The 21,453-nt window shown below is 40.5% G+C and overlaps 1 protein-coding gene and 1 long non-coding RNA gene across 11 annotated transcripts in view; one reads left to right on the top strand and one right to left on the bottom strand.

Annotated features, from left to right (window-relative positions):
* The window catches only part of adgrg6 (adhesion G protein-coupled receptor G6), a 132,170-nt gene that overhangs the window by 21,233 nt on the left and 89,484 nt on the right, over positions 1–21,453 (top strand). For 9 of the 10 annotated variants that reach the window (XR_006091930.1, XR_006091931.1, XM_042389607.1 and 6 more), the window contains exon 3: positions 21,043–21,390. The exons of the other annotated variant lie outside the window; for it this stretch is intronic. Coding sequence is in view for 7 of the 9 variants with exons in the window: in XM_042389607.1 (XP_042245541.1) it covers positions 21,043–21,390 (348 nt within the window). In the remaining 2 variants the exon portion in view is untranslated. The remainder of the gene's footprint in view (positions 1–21,042; positions 21,391–21,453) is intronic. 10 annotated transcript variants of the gene reach the window in all.
* Positions 1,933–7,854, bottom strand: LOC121881865. Its single transcript, XR_006091945.1, has 3 exons — positions 7,816–7,854; positions 4,792–4,929; positions 1,933–3,564 (listed from the first exon to the last, which is right to left on the bottom strand). It is a non-coding gene; the product is annotated as an uncharacterized LOC121881865 (long non-coding RNA).

The raw sequence follows: 21,453 nt of genomic DNA, 5'->3' as shown, positions 1-21,453 counted from the left end.
AATGTCTTTGAGAAATGAGAGAAAAGTATCTACAGTTTTTTGGACTCGGCACCTGGACGTGAAAGATGAGCGCGTCAGTCCCTCCAGGAATTCGCAGCTTTTTTTGTGATTATTGTGGCTAAAAATGATTTATTTCGCAGCGGCTTTTTCTCAAAAATTGCGACAGGACTTTTGATGTTTTATGTGCTCTTTTTGTGGTAAAAATTACGGGAATTGGGGAAAATTGCATGCAAAGGAAAATAATGCAATTTTTTTTTAAACTACTACCAATATAATGACTTCCTTCAGTAAAAAGCATACTGCATATCACAGAAACAACAATATATCAGTGGTAATTTTTTTAATTTATTTTTTGAACGAGAACCATGGGCTCAAAGTTATATAAAAAAAGAAAATACTGTACTTGAGTTCCATTTATAGGCTTTTATTAAATAAATTTTCACCTCAACATTAGCACCAAATAAAAGTCAATAATGCTACTAAAATAAATCCATTACCATAAATATATAGTTTCATTTCCAAAGTGCCCATTTTTATGTTTGAGGTGGATTATGTCTGAACAACATCGACTTTTCATTCTTCTGACAAACTGAATTCAAACCAGCTGTGAGCTGCAATGAGACAAGTTACCACGACATGCAATGAGACATTAAGTCCACATCACAAGCAGTCTGTTGATTTCATGCAGAAAAGTTGCAGTAATTTTGCAAAATCGGCAAGCTCTCGCAAATGCTGCAGAGATTTCTTGAATTTGCGTTAATTATTGCAATCGCAAAATCGCAATTTTGTGGAGGGACTGAAATATGTTCTGCACACTGATTGAACTCAGGAACTAAATCTGCATTTGGATGAGAAGAACCAGAGACTAAGACTACTGTCTTATAGTGGTTCTTTATGCAGCCCCTCAGTTCAGCCTCTGTCTGAAACAGGCTGTTTTAGCTCCTGTCTCTTTAAGGCCCGCCTCCCGATGAGCCCACTCTGTTCTGATTGGTCAGCTTCAGGAAGCTTCCTCTGGCTCCAGAGGCTACATAAACAAATTATAGCAGCAGGATTTCACTTATTTTTCTCTTTCTTTACTCTAAATGTCAACTTTTCAAATTCATCCGTACATGTTGGAGCTGAATCCGATCTGAAATATGATCGTGGACAACATGAACAACACGTTCAAGCAATCTGACGTCATCACGAGGAGGAAGTCGAGGTGACTTTGCAAACAAAGTAGAGCAGGTTGAAGCCCTGACTTTTGACTTGCAGGGAGCATTTTTACGTACGTTCACCTCATGTTTTGGAACTCTGACCATGTTTAACATCCAACATTATAACAGGATATAAATAACAGAAAATCATAAAAAAAAAAAAAAACATGATACGTCCCTTTAAAAATTAGTTAGAGCCGACAGAAAATTGTCATCTTTGCTGCCATCAGTGTATTTTTTATTTATACAGCCCAATTTTACAAATCACAAATTTGTCTCAGGGGGCTTTACAATCTGTACAGCAACACAACATCCTGGATCCTTAGACCCTTGAGTCAAATAAGGAAAATCTCCCCAAAAAACCCTTTAGCACGGAAAAAATGAAAGAAAGCTCAGGATGAGCAACAGAGGATCGATCCTCCTCCTAGGACAGACAGACAGGAAATAGATGTTGTTTACAGAATAAACCAAAGACGCAAAATGACAGAAAAACATTATGGAGAAACAGGATGTGTTTGTTCAACCTGCGTTCTGTGTTTTATTTCAGTTGATTCACCATACAGTCTTTCTCATTTACATATTCTTCTGTTTCTGTTGTCAGACAACAGAGTGAGGACGATATTGTCATTTAATTGTGAACCATAAATTCTACCTGTTAATCAGGAATCGTTCACACGATGCTGTGCTGCACCGCTCTGCTGTGTATTGACATGTAAAACGATCAATCACGGAGAAGATCTGAGGCGCCATAAAGTCCAGCTTACATCATCGTTTTGCGAAAGCTTGATTTTTACACACTGAAACACTGTTTTGGGGCGAGAGAAACACAGTTTTAGTCTCGACGGAGGCTTGAAACAGAGAGAAGATGAATATTTACTGCGCTGTGTTGTCGACTTCCCAACTATTTAGAAAAAAAAACAGCAAGAGAATCCCTTCTGCTCTGTTCACACGAGTCTGCAGATGCATGTGGTTGATTTCGTGACTTTCAGCGTTCTCCAGTGATTCACACAATATCTCAGAGGCTTTTCCACACAAACAGGAACAAACTTCTGGTGGTAAATTGGACTGATTAGTTGTAATTTGTTGTCTTGTTTTTGGAAAAATCAATTTTACAGTATGTGCTGTTGTTCAGCTGTAATTCATAAAGTGTTTATCAACCTTTAACAGGAATAATCTTAATTACGGTTGATTACATTCAGACCACAAAGAATCACTGCAAGCCTCAATAATTTCCATCTGAGGTTTGAAAGCATCGGTGCAATTTAGCAAACAGAGAATGAGCAGAAAAAACATTTTGTGCATCCAAATATGTCATGAAGTTTGTTTCCATCCACCTGTTTTTATGCATCAATTTGTGAATAAAAAAAAAAAAACCCTGAGTGGAAACACGGGGAAACGGGACAAAAAGTCAAAACATCATAAAAAAAAAAATTGTTTCCTAATTGTGTAAAAGTAACTGTGTGGATAAAAAGCAAATATAAACAGACTTAGTGAATAAATGATGATGTACATGAAGACTTAAACACATCACTGAAGAGCTGATGAAACTAATACATGAAACAAACAGAAATGTCATATTTCCATCACACTTTCCACATGATTTTCCATTGCTTGAGCTTTGACTGATGCTCTTTTCCCCATTAAGTTCTCTTCTTCTGCAGTATTTTTAATGGCACCAACTGGAGAATTTGCGCCTGTTTATCTCCTGATAGTCACAGTAGAGGATGGATTTTTCTGGAAATTTTGTTAGAATTTGTGTTACATTTGGATGAAAGCTTCACCCTGTGACACACATCCTCCTGTGCTGGACGCAAGTTGCCAAAGACAAAGATTATTAAAGACACAAAGCAGTATTTTGATTATATTATAGTATATTTTTATAATTGCAAATATAAATGAATAAAAAGAGAAGTTTAATAGTCAGAAAACTTGTGTAACAAACCAGACACAAAACAAAAACACTGCTACGTGGGAGGAAAATTGATTATCTGAGACTAAGATGATCATTTACGGTCATTTATCTTGATTTTTGACAACTTTCTACTTTCATGGCAGCGAAAGCGAGTTCAATTAAGCTGAGTGCTGAGACTGAAGGTGATTTAGAGACGCGTGGAAAGTCGGAGATTAATGTTGATTTAGTGGAAAATCGAGACTGAGGTTTCGTTTCTCGGATTCTTACGCAAAAGAGAGAGATTCAGATTTGATTTAGAGACACACAGAGAGATGTTGTGTGAGTCCGTTGTCAACCGATGATGATTAAAATCACGTCTTCGGCGCCACGTTTTCATGATGATGTGACGTTTAATTCGTACCGCAATCACCCAAAAAACTATCCCGTCAGTCCTCCTCCTCCCTGCGGTCATACCTCCTGAGAGATGGATAGAGAGAGAGAGAGAGAGAGAGAGAGAGAGAGAGAGAGAGAGAGAGATACAGTAGAAACATGGAGAGAGAGGTCAGAGGAGGGGTTGCTCCGTACATATTTCATAACAGAACGTGGGCGTGTGCTGCTGCTGAGGACGATCCAGATTTTATCAGCCAGACTGCTGTCCGCCCCTCATCGCTCTTTTCGTCTCATTTATTTGCTTTCTTTTCTTCGGTTGTCTTTTCTCCGTGATCTGCTTCTTCTCTTCTCTTATCAGTGCTGACAGAAGTAGAGATTTATTTTACTTAAGTAAAACTAACAATACAAGTTAAAGTACTGCATTCAAAATCTGACTTAATTATCCCTCCCAGACATGTTTTAAGATATATACAAATCATCTGCTTGGAATAATAATAATTTGTGTCTGTTTTTTGTCCCAGAAAAGGTTCAATTAACACGTTAAAAATTCTCAAAACTTCTCCTGTTTCTCCATCATTAAAAGAGAGAATCTCTGAATATGTAAACGTTCATGTCAAAAGGTTTTCCTGTCGGACACAAGACGTCTCTTACTTCACTGTAAAGTCCATTCTCAGTGTATGTACACTGGAGGCTTCATAGCTCATAGCACGAGTATTAAAAGATGACAGAATGTGTAATAATTGTATTTAAGTATATATAGTAGCCAGCACACAGTAACTGTTGTATTTTCTACTTTAAAACACGTGTTGTGAGGAAAAATCACACTTTTTACTTGTATAATATGTGTATTACAGACATGATAGTTCCTGAGGATATCATCTCTGATAATAAACATCCATAAATCTGCAGAACTCGCCTGAGAATCATCATGTTTTTAAGTTTTCTTCAGTATCAAAGTAATCCAGTGATAAGTGTGTGTACATCTATGTTACACTGCAGACATGATCTACCAATAGCTAATTGTTTTTATTTGTCTTAACTTTGTCAGAAGGGGGGGCCACAGTGTCGCACTTTGAAAAACCCTCATATAGAGGAAGTAGACAAGCTGCCATCACTGCTGCAGCACCTCACTCATAAACCTGCATATAAAACTGTGATGTTTGTTAAGGATTTAGGTTTTTAAAGTCTTTTGTCAAGAAATCTGTCCTCTGGTGTCTTGGATATTCACTTTTAAACATTAAACACAAACGAGGCATCACTCTGTCCTCTCCTCCTCCTCCTTCTCCTTCTCTCTTTGATCATTCCTCTCCTCACCTCTCCGGTCATCTCTGGCTTTCACCTCCTCCCCTCCTCTCCCACCTCGGATGCCACTCTCAATTATCTTCTAGTGAAAGACAAGAGGATGAGGAGAGGGAGGAGTGCAAACACCTGGGAGAGTGAGTCAGCGTTCACCTGCGGAGAGAGAAAGAGAGAGAGAGAGTTCAGTTCTTCTCGCTCGGCCGCTCGCTAACAAATATGTCACCTTGTTCTAACCTGTGATTAAAATGCTCCGACTGAGCTGATCACTGCTAATTTAAATGTCACAGTGTTGTGTTCAGGTGCATCATTAGGTGTTTGTTCTAAACGATGCTGGATGGGGACAGAACGCTCTTAAATTTAAACACATGTTTCCTAAAGTAGTATGTAGAGTGAGACTCTGTAATTAGCATTACTGCTAAACAGTAGCTTAGCATTAATCTATAGTGCTAATGCTGCATTCATGTCATATAGGAGATATCATAATTATGAGTTTCAAACTTGTAAAATCATGGCAACATCCAGGTTGTAATTACAACCAGGAAATTTTTATATATCCAACTTACATAAATATGGACGCCTCATGTCTGCTGAAGTCCATCATTCAAGGAGATTGAACCCACATTTCCTGGATATGGTGTTGTATTGTTAATGCACAGTATTTTTAACCCTCACTATAGAAAAAATGATAGATGGCATCTGTCACTCAAACATAACTATAGGTTGTGTTTATGGCAACTGAAATTATGACCTGTTGTGTCATTTTTCTTCTGCAGACAGTTTCCTTGATGCAAGATTTGATTTGCTGTACTGAAATAAGGTCTCCAGCTGCATAAGTGGATGATGGAGCAGTATTTCATTGAAATTATATAAAACTAGGAGACTCATAAACCAAATAATTTAAAAATATAAACACAAGACAGGTGATTTACAGTGCAGATATGTTGCTATTGTGGACAGAAAAGGGCAGTTTACTTGGACTTTAAGATGCGGTTGCAGAAAAATGTCACACAAATGAGTTAATCTTAAGCACACATATCATGTTGTCTGGTGCTGATTGGTCTTATAATGTCTGTAAAACTAATTAACGTTATCCAGATGAACCCTTAAAGTTCCATCAAGTGGAGAAAAAAAAGAAGATTGAAACCAAATCTGTAGCTAACACAGAGTTTATCCAAATACTAGACTGAGTCATTAAGCAGCATCTGTAGAGAAAATATCCCCAAAAGAAACTTGGTAAAGCCAGTCTTCACAAAACCTTTGAGGTAATTTATAAAACTCTTTAACGGCTCCTTAAAGCAGGTTTACTTTTCACAGTGCATGGATTTTATTACTTTGCGCTGCAGACAGACATTGATCACAAAGACATTCTTACATTTCATCAAACACAGGAGGCTGTTGTACCAACCGGCGTACAAAGTATAAAACTGTATTCAGCCTGTAGGAAGTAAAGTAAGGGAAAGAAAAGGGATAAAGAAAGAAAAGCAGTGGAGAGATAAGACAAAGGGCTGAAGGAGAAAGAGGAATGAATGAGGGAGGAGAGAGGAATGCTAGTGAAAGAATGTGAGAGAAACGCTAGAAAGGACAGAAAGGTGAAAAGAGAGAAGGGCAGGTTGATGGAAGCAGACTAATCTACAGGATTAGTGTCTGAGAAAGACTGAGAGAGAGGCAGAGAGGGTATTATTAGTATCTTAACGTAACTGAAAACTATCAGTTATCAGTAGAAGTATCACTAAGCTCCTTGAGTCACAGTGAAATGCCAACTGTCATGGTGTCAGATATGATGTAAAAAAGACAGCTTAAGTATACTTTTTACTTGTACTTCTCGATCGTACTTCCTAATTTCAGGGTCACAAGAACAGTTTGACCTTTGACTTTTGTGACTTTCACTCACGCACTATTGCAGCTTATGTGTTTTTCTGTTGAAAGTCTCTACAGATAAGAGCGTTTGTAAGTCTCTCAATTCGGATATCAGGGTCATAGCAGGTTGAAGAGGGGCACGAACACTTGACAGTTTCAACAGTAAAATCTCAGAAATGCAAATTAAACTAACTTTTTTCACTGCTGTGCAGTAACAGATAAGTACCCTTAGTTGGACGATACTGGAAGTTGTTATTGGCAGTCAAAGAGTGATATGAGCAGTTTTATGGGAGATACATTTTAATATCCTTTTAATATCCTCATTATCTTGCCTCTTGGGTTGGAAGTCACCGCCCCAAGTCAAGGATTTCAAGTATATCAGAGTCTCTCATGAGGAAGGGTTGGATGGAAAGTGAGTCCAACAGCTCAGTCGAGTTGTGTAAATCAGCTGCTAGCAAAGTGACCAGAGGTCACATAACTTCCAAAAATAACAGTTTAGTCAAAAGATAAATAAAGTGAACAACAAATGTGTGTGTGACTTTGTTTTATTTCTGTCTGCATAGCTGGACAAATATGTTTGTTTTAGAATTAGTAATACTCATGCAGTTTACAGTGAGAGGGAAATATCTCATTATGCTAAGCTAACAGACGTTTTTGGTCATTTAGTTTTTGGTTTAGTAATCTGAGGTATATTGTGTGTTTTTTTTCTGTGAAATGTAAAGTCTAAGGTCAGATATGTCGACCGTATTCCATATTAACTCTTTTACTCTTCAATCTAAACGGTTCAGATATTAGCATGCTAACGTTAGTTTTGTCAGTTGGTTCATTCAGCTAGCTTAGCAGCAGTTCCACCTGCAGTTAGTAGCTGTAAATATTTAAGCTGTGTCTCAAATCACATACTTCTGTTAGTACACTTTCATGTAGTACACTGTGTACACTATTTACTTACTGGCGTAGTGAGCAAATTTTGACAGGGTAGTGTTGTCTCAAATCAAACACAGCCGTTGTGCACTTACCGGAAATGACGATCGCAAATTAGCATTAGCTAGAGTTAGCATTCGCGTTATCGTTCACGCTACCAAATCATTACAGACTGCTAAATTAACCCAAAAACATACTGATGGCTTATATCTGACAACAGTATAGTGGTGATTAGTGCTAAAAAACACATGTATAACTTACATTTGTATAATGTGGCGATGTTCACCGTAGTTACAACGTACCCGGCCGCCATTTCCAGTTTGAAAAGTGGTCCCTCCCCCTCCACTACGTAGCCATACTTCTCAGTGTGAACGCACTCAAAATGTTAAGTGCAAGTACAGAAGTGAAGCGATTTGAGACACAGCATTAGTAACAATTGATCTCTATGTAACAACTAGTTTGTGTGATGCAACTGGTTTTAATATAGTGACTAAACACTGATGTTATGTTGTAACGAGGCTAAGTTTGAACATATGAACAGCTGCTGTAACTGGCCTTCACCTATTGTCAAGAGCTTTGAGGATTGACCAAAAGAAATTAGATCGCAGATACACATATCTGATATAAGTTTCCTATGCAGTGTGGCTGGGCTCATCCGCAGAGACACGGCGAGGTGCACAGATATCTAGACGAAGCTCAAAAAGAGATAGTTGAGGTAGTTTGTGCATCTGATCAGGATTCCTCCTAGATGCTGTTCTTTTGAGGCTTTGCAGCATATCTTACTAGGAGAAGACGTCCGGTCATACCCTGTTTAACCTGCTGCAACCTGGACCTGGATAAGTGACAGAAAATCAATCTTGTCTTTGGTCCATCCTGTACAGTATTAGAAAGATTTCACATTTGTGCACAATGTCCCGAGGCACTTAAATATACCTCCTCTGACCTCTGTGGTGTGTCTTTCTTTTTAATGAGCGTGTCCCTGCGCCTTGTCTCCCACAAGAGAGTGTTAGGATACACTGTCCTGCCAATGGTTTCACATTTTTCCACTGATCTATATGTGACTGTAATGCACCAAGAAAGGTAGCAATTATGCCAGGAAATGACTCCAAGTTAATAAACACTTGACTTAAAAATTGGAAGGAAGGAAATATATTCAACACATTTCAGAGAGGAAAGACTGGAGCACATTAATTGATTTCCATCCTTTAATGGTGCAAACAGACTAATGTTTTGACACATATATATATATATATATATATCCTTATGGTTTGGTTTATGTTGGACAAACAAAAAGGCCTCTAAAGATTTGCATATCTGAACACAAAGCTTCTATACGGACTTAAAACATGGATTATGCTACGGCTCAACTCTGCAGCCTCATTAAAGTTCTGTGGAATAGAAAATTTATCTCCTAGAGGTGGTGATATATTGAACTCACTGCCTTGCAAAGAGGCGCACTGGATTCATATTCTCAACACAGTTGAACCCTTTGGCTTTATTGAAGCTTCCTCTAATGCCTTATATACGTTTGCTGCAGAACTTGAGTCTGATTTTATGTTATTGAAAGATAAATGTGTATGCATGTCTTTCTGTGTTTTTCTTTATAAAGGCACCTGAACATTGGCTTTGGCATTCCCGCCCTTGTATCTATTATCCCAAGTGATACTGGGTTTAATATGCTGTTCCACCTTCTACCCAGTGACATGACCCGATGTACACCTATCCTGGGCTGACTATATATTTTTGCCTTTTTCCATTTTGACTCATGAACACACAGTATTGTCGAAACACTGCAAATCAGTCAGTATGCTCCAGTTTTTCTCCTTTAAGTTTGCTGCTCTCTGATCTGAGAAGCGTCTGATTCAGCTGCATATTGCTGGAAGACGCACAGAGAAACCCCCTTCAATTCCACAAAGTTGTTAAATCTCAAACACACACACACACACACACAATGCATTTTGGCGAGTGACACAAGATACAGAAATTGTGGCTGAATTATATCACCTTTATTTTTGCTCATTAGGTTTTTCTCTGGTTTGGTTTGGTCTCTAATTGACATGTGCCAGCACTGATCAGTGTCATCAGAAACACCTGCGCTGGTCACATTGTGCAGGTAGAAAAACCTGGTTCATCCACACTGAATAAGGCGTCTATCCTGAGGCGTCTGTCTTTATGTTCAGCCATGTAATTTAATAAAAAGAGAGATTTCAGACACGTCTTTCATATATCATAGTTACTCTGTATATTTGTGTTGTACTAAATCGTCTAAGAGGAATAAATACTCACCCCTAAGCTTAAAATAAATGAGTATGAAGCAGAGCAATAATGAAAATGAGCACATGCATCTCTTCTCTATAGTCACTTATCCTGTTTGGGGTTGCAGCCTTTCCCAGAATGCTTTGGGCAAGGCGGATGGTATAGTATATCCAACACACAGACAGAGAGTTATACTTTATATACTCTTACAGGCAACTGAGAACCACTTACTAACAACATCCAATCGTTATCGCTGTAAATCTGGCTCGAGGGAATAAAATATACTCTCCTCTACGCTCTTCACTCCTCTGCTCATTTTTCATTGATCGCGGCTTCTTTTAAAAAAAAAAAAAAAAAAAGCCACACTGCCAGAGCTGTGGCGGTGCCAAACCTCCTGTCTCCCGCATCAGCTTGAAAAACAAAAGCCTTTTGTTTCCCCCCCATCTCTGTCAGATCGGCGGTAAATGAACAGTAGTTTGGGTTGTAGTTCGGCGCTGCCTCTGACAGAGAAGTGTACCCACATGTCGAGGTTTCAGTGCTCTGCTGCAGGAAACAAAAACTTCATTTCAGCAGCGTTTTTCAGCCGCAGCAGCTGGCTCATCACGAAATGTCATCACTCGTTTCTCTCATTTTACCAGCTGTCCTGTTGAATAGAATAAAACTTTACAAAGTGGGTGATGGACAGAATGTACAACCACAGAGTAGCTTTATTTGGACAATGGCTGATGGCAATCTCCCAGTGTACATCTGGAAGTTGATACACGTCCATTACATCACTATAATCATTCATAACATTTGAAAACACTGAAACGAGTGGATAAACCAGTCTCTTTATTTTTATTTTTCAATGTGTCCTTTTTTTTTTTTTTTTTTTTTTTAAACACCAATATGTTTCAAAACCACTTCAGTTAATAGTCACTCGACAAGGACGTCCATTGTTCTCGTTCTCATTTCAAATAACATTAAACAAAAAACTTTGCTTCCTGTATTTCTGCTAAAACAAACCTGCTGTAGTTAAATGTGATGTACTTCTGTTTTATTATGTTGAACTTCAGTAGCCTTCAGGACTTCAAAGAGGACATTTTCTGCACATTTAAAGGACTATATTTATATTTTAGGGCTCTGCTTGAATTTCTTTGCATGATTTACAGTTAAAAACTCCTTATTACTGCCCCTCAGTTCAGCCTCTGTCTGAAACAGGCTCCCGATGAGCCCACTCTGTTCCGATTGGTCAGCTCCAGGAAGCTTCCTCCTGCTCCGGAGGCTACGTAAACAAACTATAGTAGCAGGATTTCACTTCTTTTTCTCCTTCTTTGCTCCAAATGTCAACTTCTCAAATCCATCCCTACATAATGGAGCTGAATCAGATGTGAAATATGAGAGTGGAAAACATGAACAACACATGGAAAAACACCTTAGCAGCAACCTTAGCAACAAAGACTACAGAACGGATGGACATTTGTAGGCATGCATGAACAATCTGACGCCATCGCAAGCAGGAAGTAAGCATTCAGAGCAGGTTGAAGTGAAAAATGTAAAAAAAATGTGGTAAAAATATGGTCTGCACTGAGCATTTCACAGATTTACACACTGAAAAACGATATTAAATAGTTCTTTTGACTTTGGCGAAAGAAATTAATCAGTTTTAAGACATCTTTGTCAGCTTTGGTGATTACTTTTGACAATTTATAAACAAATCAATCTGATATATGATAATGAATATAATTGTTAGTTCACAGTGGTCACCAGTAGAAGGTTAAGGGTAAACATATAGAAAGACAGTAACGTCAATAAATGTATTTATTCACTTTTGCTGCAGGACTGAATGTTGAAGAAAAGAGTCTGAAGACTTTCAAATGTCTCTCACCTGTCAGTCTTACTTGTGCTCTCTAATAAAGACGAGGTGCCTCAAAATTAATATTTGAAGTGCTTATTTGATTATACAGATATTCTTCAATAACTGCTGAAAAAATTGTGCGTCAAGGTGGAATGAAGGCTGCAATTATAAAAGATGAAGACTGCTGAAGAGTGCTGGGACAAATCATACTCTGTCAACTGCGAGTAAAGCCAGTAATTAACAGCTCCACACACACACACACACACACACACACACACACGCTCTCTCTCAGCGCCGGTCATTAGCCTCGACCTCTGAGCTTGTTGACGTGTTTCGGAGCCGTCGGTTGTGTCGCAGGATTCTTTAGGTGTCAGAAAATGTCGGAGGAGTGAATTAACTGAAGCGAATGAAAGTGGTGACACATACACACACTCATACACACACACACACACACACACACAGAAGCTTATAAAACAGCAGGCCATCCCAGTAGCCTGCGCCCAACCTGAGCTCACCGCTCGCTTCATACAAAACAACCATGCACACACGAGCCGACGAAACACTCACACACACTCACACAAAACTGAAAGCTGAAACAGTGTTTGTTGAGTCATCTCTGCTCTGGATTTATTTGGTCTGTGAAGAGTTTTATTGAAGCAAATTACTGGCTGATGATGTTGTTTTGTGCAGAAACTGTAGACGTCTGTGAGTGACCTGCAGTTCTCTCTTGATATATTCTTCTTCTGTGTATATTTGCTTTGTTCAGTTGCCAAAACTCCACCTTGATGCTTGTTCCCCAGAGGATTAACGCCGTGTTTGTCATATCGGAGTTATCGTAATTAAGAAAATCTGTCGTTCATGGTGATTAAACCCAAATTCAGTTGATGTAGTGTTATATTGTCAGTGCACAGTATTCTTAACCTTCACTCCAACATGTAGCAGCGTGTTTGGTTCGGATCTCAACCTGCTTCTTCTTTGTTGAAACAGGAAAATGTTTCAAAGACATTAAACGGCTCCTTATGGAGTTTCTCTCATCTATAACACAGAGAGGGAATCTAGAGTGACACGTGTGTGAGGATGCACACACACACACACACACACCTACACACACACCTGTTCTTATGCTCAGCACGACTTATTTGCCTGCAGTGTCTGTTCTGCATTATGTCAATTAGCTAAACCTCTGGGACTCGTCTCTCTGCTGTGTTTGTCTCACACACACACACACTAAAACACACATTAAAATACACACACACACACACACAGACACACACCTATTGAACCTTCGTCTCTTTCCCCAATATTTGACTCTGTCTGACATCTGTTCTCCTCCACACATTAAATGTAAATGTGAGGTGGTGACGTCTCCTTCTCTCTGCTCCTTCCTTTTCCAAAAAAAGTATTTCCTTAATTTTCTTTCCTGACATGTTTAGTCCTCTCTCTTCTTATTTCATTTCATTCTTTCCTTTCCTTCCCCATATTTCCCTCCACTTTCCTCTCCTGTCCCCATCTTTCCTCATTTCCTTCCCTCTTATTACATTTCATTTTCAATCAAAGTTTCCTCTCCTGGCCATGTTTCCTTTCCCCTCGTTTTCCTTCCTCTCTTTCCTTTCATGTCCTCTTCTCTACTCTACTCTTCTTTCCTTTTCTTTCCTCTCTCCACATTTTCTTTCCTTCTGCTTGCTCCTCTGACACTCTTAAATTCTTTTTCAGCTCTCCCCTCCAAACTTCTCTCTTCTTGTTTCCTCTCCTCTTCTCTTGTTTCCTCTCTCCTCTCTTCTTGTTTCCTCTCCTCTTGTTTCCTCTCCTCTTGTTTCCTCTCCTCTCTTCTTGTTTCCTCTTCTCTCTTCTTGTTTCCTCTCTTCTTGTTTCCTCTCTCCTCTCTTCTTGTTTCCTCTTCTCTTGTTTCCTCTCCTTTTGTTTCCTCTCCTCTCCTCTTATCTCCTCTCCTCTCCTCTCGTTTCCTCTCCTCTCCTCTCGTCTCCTCTCCTCTCCTCTCCTCTTATCTCCTCTCCTCTCCTCTGCTCTCCTCTTGTTTCCTCTCCTCTCCACTCCTCTCTTCTCCTCTCCTCTCCTCTTGTTTCCTCTCCTCTCCACTCCTCTCTTCTCCTCTGCTCTCCTCTCGTTTCCTCTCCTCTCCTCTCGTCTGCTCTCCTCTCCTCTCCTCTCGTTTCCTCTCCTCTCCTCTCCTCTCCTCTTATCTCCTCTCCTCTCCTCTCCTCTCCTCTGCTCTCCTCTTGTTTCCTCTCCTCTCCTCTCCTCTCCTCTCCTCTCCTCTCCTCTCCACCTGTTTGTGCTCAGCAGTGCAATAAAACAAACATATTTTATGCCTCTCTATTAGAGGTGCGTTCAGCGCAGCCATTTGCGAGGAGTTATTTCAACAGTGGCACCTTAATGCCTCCTCTCTGGCTGTAAGTCACCTTCACCGCTGCTAATCAGAGCCAATATAAAACTTTATGACTTCCTCTTCGGTCACCGTTGAAAGGATGCTCCGCTGCCGACCGTTAACTAATGAAGAGAGACATCAAGACAGAGCTGCAGAGAGGGAGAGGACGAGTTAACATCATTAATAACGTGTGTGTGTGTGTGTGTAACGACTGCAGGATTACTGCTGGCATAGATACACACATTTACATTTAGATGGCTGGTTGGTTTTGGCAGCGCGAGGGCGGCGGCTTGTCACTGAGTCAACAGAAGACTTCTCCACCGTTAAGGAATTAATTTGAGATGTTAATATTTTACGGCCCTGGCAGTGTTGTGTCAGTGTTTCCTCTGTGGGACTGCTATAAATTTCATCTTGTGTGTGTGTTAATTGGATTGAAAATCAAAGCCAAGTCAAATGGAATGAAACTGAATTTATTTACAGACTGTGTGACAAAGCTTGAAATTATCGGCAGATTTTTGGTGACGAAAGGAAATAAATTGTTTATACTTTTATTTATACGCTACGGGGGTCGACCCCGAGTCATGTTCGTGTCAGCGGTGTTTTGTCTTACGCTGGAAATTGTCCTGTAAAACTTATCGAAAGTGATATGCCAGCAGACCGGCGTGAAAAACAGCTCAGGGATACTTTACAGTTTCAAGAGACTTGGCAGGTCGGTTGTTCCTGCATCTTTTGAGAAGTTCCCACAGTTATTATGTGGATTTAAACGTCTCAGCTGCTTCTGTCTCTTTGTGTTAATCCCAGACTGACTCCATGATGCTGAGATCAGGACTCTGTGGAGGCCAAACCTTCTGTTGCAGGACTCCTTGTTCTTCTTGTTGCTGAAGATAGTTCGTTATGACTGAGTTTGGGCTCGTTGTCATGCTGCAGAATACATTTGGTACTGATAGTGTTGCATTATGGATAAGAATCTAAATATTTAAGCACCTAAAAACTTTTTGCGCACCACTGTATGTTGACAAATCGGTGTGTAAATGGTGTTTCCTCACTCTGGAACATCTTTAATGATGACAGACCTGATGGATGTCTGGGTCACATGAGGATTTGAAGAGTGAGGAGCGATCAATCATAATATGTTGTGAAAAAGACATTTAGTTGTTGCACCTCAAGGACAGCGGAGTATTTGCAGTGTTGTGTTGTGCACGAGTCCTGTCAGCAGTGACGTTCACACCTGAGCTTTGTGTGTTGAGCAGGAAGAAATCACGTCCTGTGTGCCGGAAAAAAAAGTAACTCATGACATATCTGCGGTCGAGGGAGAACAAGACATCCCTGTGAATTATGTTATTTCTAAACTCTACTTGAGTGCATCTGGTGCTTGTTATGTTGTCTTGTTGTACAGTGAGACAGGTGATTGCGAAACCCCTGTTATTTCCCACATTTGGTTATCAGCACAGTTACATATTTGCATCAGAGGACTTCCTGCTTCCTGATTGGTCCATGCATGCATACACGTGTATGTGTATGTGTGTGTGTGTGTGTGTGTGTGTGTGTGTGTGTGTGTGTGTGTGTGTGTGTGTGTGTGGTACAAACAACATTACAGTCACCAGCCTGCTCCTCACCTCCAGGCTGATAGTAAAAAGAGTAAAAGTTCTCTTGGGGCTAGAATCAAATTATAAACTTCAGGAGGGGAATTAAAGCTGAAATCTGCAACTTATTTCGCTTTAAATGTTGTAATTTTATGTGAAGCTAATTCAGCAGACTTTTAATTGAGACAATCTGCCAAAAATCGCAACAAATGTAGGTTAAAAAGTTGTAGCCCACAGCTAACTTATTGAATCCATGGCAATACTTCCTCTTTACATCCTCCCTAAGCATTACGTGAGCTGTATTTCTAAAACTGAGAGCGTGATGTTCAACCCAAATCGAAGTCAAGGAGCAGAGAAAAATAACTGGAGAGATTATCAATATTTTCAGTAGTGGTTGTAAACAGCAGGCTCTGTGTCTCCCTGCAGGTTTCCGTCCAGTATCATGTTATTGCAGCTGACAGTGTAACATCACCTACTGTAGGCTATAATATTCTCTCCTCTCATATTAGTCACTTTGCTTTAGAAGGACGTTTTTTAGCATCGAACTTCATGTCAAAGCGCTGCTGTGATGGATTCATATTTTCTAATTGTTTCAGCTCCTCTAATACGACCACTGATGCTGATGAATGCGTCTGCTGATATCTGACAGCAGCAACCTCGAATTCCTCTTTTCACTCTGGAGACATTTTTGTGAATGAAATCTCAGGAACTCCTCGTGAACAGGTGACGTTCATCAGGCTGAAATCAGAGATTTACAGAGTTTATGAGGTTAAAGGACCAGTGTGTAGGATTTAGTGGCATCTAGTGGTGAGGATGCAGATTGCAACCAACTGTATACCTTCACCTCTCCTTCTGCGAAAGGCCCTTTCTAGAACCAGTGTTCATTCTGGGCTACTATAGAAACATAGTGGTGCAACATGGCGGGCTCCCTATGTATATAACCCTAGATGCCACTAAATCCTACACACTGCACCTTTAAGAGAGTTTGTTAGAAGACTTGTACAAACAAAAAAAAAAAGTCAGAGATTCAGGAGAAGAAAATGTTCTTGCATGACGCCTGTTGTGTTGTTTTTGTTTGCTGTCTCCACGAATCCACCTGAATACAAGTTCACAAGTGTTCTCTGGTGGCTGTCTGAAGGTTTTCAAGCAATGTAGAGGGTACAGGTACAAGAAAAAGTCCTTTTATACATGTGTATTTATACATTTGTAGCAAAACATCTCTCTCTTTAAATGACAATATAATTCCTGTGATTGTTTCTTTCACTGATGCCGTTCGAAGTCAGAATATTCACCTTTCCGCTGCAGTTTCCTCCTTCTGACTGAAAATTCAAAGTATATTTCGTCTTCAGCTGTCAGATTCATATCAGGTACGGAGTGACACTCCGGTTCAACGGTTTAAGACATTTGCATTGCAAAGCGCTGATTTGATTTCACTGTATAATGTTAAAGAAACAGTGTTCCTTTGTGGCTAATGGAGGACAGATGAAGGATAATTGCATGAGGATGGGGGAGCTCTAGCGGCGCTGCCACTGTGTACAGCAGCGGTAATGCAGGACAGATGCAGGATCAGTGCGGACAGACAGCGGTTACCAGTGTGCCAGGAACAGCGGTGCTTCCTCCTCAGCGGGGATGTGAGGAATAAGATACAGTAAAGGATGTTTGGTTTGCTGACTAAGTGTGGAGTTCACCTGCAGAGAAAGACCAACACTTCTTCTTGTTAAATCAGTTGCACAGTCAGCATTAATGCCGGCTGATTCCAGACAGTTTCTTTTTTGTTTGTCTTTTAAAATGAATAAATCTCAGAGTAATAACTCAGAACCAGAAACTTTACAAAGATGGTTCAGCGTCAGGTGGATGGGGCAGCCAAAAGGCAAAATTTGATGCAAGATTTTATTTTTTTCTGTCATGCACGAGCCGATCTGTGCAATAATAGACAGATAGTGAAGCAGGGAAAAGAACCAGGCATGAGACACACCACTCACAGACCCAGTGGACACTCATACACCAGTTAAAATTGTTTCTGATTATGTCCAAAAACACAATAACAACAGTAAAACTGTGCGTAATGATAGGCCTCCCCGCCCAATCAGGCTACAACTACTGTATTGATTAGAGAGGCAGTAACGTCACTGCAGCAGATAGTGTGAGACTTTGCATTTAAACTTGACAGGACAAAGGAAACAGAGCTTAAAATAAAAAAGTCCTCAAAGCCCTGACGGGGTTCAGGATTCATCCTGAGAAACGTTGATTTATTGCAAACAGTTTGCCGTATAAATCTGCGATCTGTGTGTAACAGCTGACCTGCTGCCCTGTCGGATGTGTAGGGATAAAACGCAGCACATTAATTGTCATTACTGAGGAACGTTCCCACCATTACGGACCTTTGTTGGACACGGAGAGGAAGACGCCCTGTGACGTCAGCTCACAACCAACCAGCATGTGCACACGTCCACTTATAAGCAATTAGATTTTCATGATTTTAGTTTGCTGTGTGTGTGTCCTTATGTGTTGCTGTTTTTGCCGTCTGACAGGGAACACGTTTGGCTGGAGACACTAAGTCACCGCCCAACCAGTGTTCGCCGGGATATAAAATATTTATTTTGTGGTCAAGAATACGTAAATCTCTCGCAGCCTCAGCCATGACGGCGCGGCGATGAAGGGAGTCCTGCCACAAGACGCAGAGAAGAACGTGAAGTCACACCGCCAGAAACTTGAGAGACAGCTTGTAGGCTTTCGGGTGGATAAATTGTGTTGCTTGTTAACACACACACACACACACACACACACACACACACACACACACACCCTCTCTCTCGGGGAGTGTAGACTTCTCTTGGTCTGATTCACTGATTTCATTCAGCTTTGTAGAGTAACTAGCTTTGTTTCTCTCTCTCTCTCTCTGTGTGTGTGTGTATGTGTGTGTGTGTGTGGGAAAGAGAGAGAGAGAGAGAGAGAGAGAGTGGTGTTCGGTATGTGAATCGTGTGGCTGCTTCTAGTTTTTCCATTAGTGGGAAAAAGGAGTTTGGTGCTATTTGAAGTTGCGTCCAAAAAACACACACACACACACACACACACACACACACTGTACACTCTCAGATGCGGTAGAAATGAATCTAGAGGAGTAGAAATGTGCACATTTGCTTGAACACATTGGACAATTAATTTTATCCACTAATCTGCTGATTATGTTCTTGATTAATTGATTAATCATTTGGTCTATAAAACATCAGAAAACTGAAAAATGTCTATCACAGTGTTCCAGAGAAGGAGTACTCGCATTGGGTGAGGCAAGAAATCACTGAAATTCCTTGAATGACGAACCAATTATCAAAATAGCTGCTGATTCATTTTCTTTCGATCGTTGTGCATGTGTACAATTTGTACGTGTGTATTTAAACTCACCAGCTTTAAGTAAGGCTTCTTAATTAAAGGAATACTCCGCTGAAAATCCAGGTCTAAAAGGTTCGTATCTTCCTCCTCCCTTCCTGGAGGTCGGCAGCCAGACGACAGGAGCGTGTGAACAAATTGTGTATTTAATCTGGAGGATCTTGAAAATAGTTTCAGGAAAGAACGTTGACAATACGACCTCGTCAGCTTGTAGATGATCTTCAACACACAGGTGAGAAAACAGGATGGCAGGCGGCTGTAAAACAGGAAGAAGAGGGGAAAAAAAATCTATTAAAATCTAATCAAACCATCTAAATCAAAGATGGTGCAGGATTTACTGTCACACATAGTTTAATTGTTCTGGATTAAAGGTCACAAGTTAAAAAGGTCTGAAACTGGTGTGTTAAACATACATGAATCACTGACAGACTTATATTTTTTGTTTAAATAGCACCTTTATAGATTAGCACATATTTGCTTACTGTCTTTTTGACTAAACGCAGTTTAAAGTCGCGTCTTTTCCCAACAATTTCTCGGTACATTGATTTCTTGGTCTTGATTTTTACTGCTATTTTACTGTGAAACTACTTTGATTTGCTTGTTTTAAAAGCCGAGTCTGAGTCTCTCTGTAATTTAAGATCCAGGCAGCGTTACAGACGTCTTGTAAAAAGTGAAAATAACTAAAACTCACACATGCAGTATTTCGAGTGGTGACTGTGAGGTTTCAAAGTGGTGACTGTTGGACTCGTCGGGCGAAATCCTCACGAGTCAGTAGCTTCTGTCAACATGCCTACGAGCAAGGCACTGTGAAGCTCGACGTTGCAGAAAAATGTGACCTCAGTCAGCTTTTCTTGGATGAAAAAGGGTTAAAACACACACAGAAACACACACACACACACACACTCTCTCGTGTTTGTGACGTTTCCAGTACGTTGGCTGTGGTTTTGGCTGCGGCGAAGGCCGAGCCCGAGATCAACGGAGGCCATTGTTACTCTCCGAGCGAGTGAGACAAACCATTCTTTCCACTTTCCATTTCAGCTCTTGTCTGTTATTTTTTTCTTTTTGTGTATATGTGTGTGTGTGTGTGTGTGTGTGTGTGTGTGTGTGTGTGTGTGTGTGTGTGAGGGATGGCTCATCTTTCCAGCTGTTTGTCGAACATGATGGAGGTTAACATGTTTCATGTTTCGAGTGAAGAATCGGGACACAAATACAAACTGATCGGCGGCATTTCCGTGTTTTGTTTCTCTGAAAAACCAACTTTATACTGTTACTATTTGTTTGTAGAGAGAAATTTACTGTGCACGTCTCTTTTTCTGTGAAATCTAAAGTGAAAGTAGCATCTCGACAGAAAAATACAAGTTTAAAGGGACAATTTGATTCCATACATGTAGTTTGAGGTACAGAACTTGTATTTTTATCTCTCACAGAGCTCCAGTTTTAGATTATTTCAGATATAAATTTGACAAAACTGCATCTACTACATGTCTTTATCTAAATATTGCTCTTAAACAAGGTGACTTTCTCTGCATGTGCATGGTTTCTAGTTCTATAGTTGGTATTTTTCTAACCTGAACCGACAGGAGCAGGATCTGGGTGTGACAGCTGCGGGATCGTCTACTTCTCTCTTAAGCAATCAATCAGTCGGTTGACGGATTGATTGATTGAAATATTCCTCTCTGGGCTGCTGAACCTTTAGCTATCTGCACGACTTGTCTTGTCCCGTCTACTCTTTGTTTTCTCCTGATTCCTTGGGTGCCGTTTCTTAAAGATAAGTCTTGGTTTTGTCTCCTGAATCCTTAAAGTCCTCGTAACCTTCTTGAAAACTTGTGTCTGACCTCCTTGACTCTTCGATTCGACAAGGATGCCCTTGAAACCTGCCTACTTGTCTTATATGTGTCCTACCCTTCTTTCACCTTGTGTCCTTGTCTACTAGCATTTTGTCCACTAAGTGATATAATCCAACCCTCCAGTATAACCCTGCCCCTAAAAAGCCTTCAGTGTCCTTTTTTGAAAGTTCATGAATGTATCATCACCTCCAGTGCTGGGCTGCGGCTCCACGATCTGTAACATGGTGCTGACGGACGCCCAGGGGGAAATCATATCGCCCTGCTATCCCCAGAAATACCCCAATTCTCAGGCCTGTAAGTGGATCATGCAGGCCCCCGCCGGCTTCATCATCCAGCTCTCCTTCCTGGACTTTGACCTGGAGGAGGCTCCAGGCTGCATCTACGACCGGGTGGTGGTGAACACAGGAAACACGGACGTTAAGTTCTGCGGCCTGACAGCCAACGGGCTGACGCTGAACTCGACGGGCAACGTGATGGAGCTGTCCTTTACCTCTGACTTCAGTGTGCAGAAGAAAGGATTCAGTGTTAGCTTCAGACACGGTAGGTGCAGGCTGAGACCTGATTTCCAGGTCTGGGATCAGTTTAGACACAAAGTAAACCAAA

The sequence above is a fragment of the Thunnus maccoyii genome, chromosome 17, assembly GCF_910596095.1.
Source record: "Thunnus maccoyii chromosome 17, fThuMac1.1, whole genome shotgun sequence".
Classification (NCBI taxonomy): domain Eukaryota; kingdom Metazoa; phylum Chordata; class Actinopteri; order Scombriformes; family Scombridae; genus Thunnus; species Thunnus maccoyii.
The sequence above is the reverse complement of the archived record's forward strand: the minus strand, read 5'-3'. Positions and strand labels throughout refer to the sequence as shown.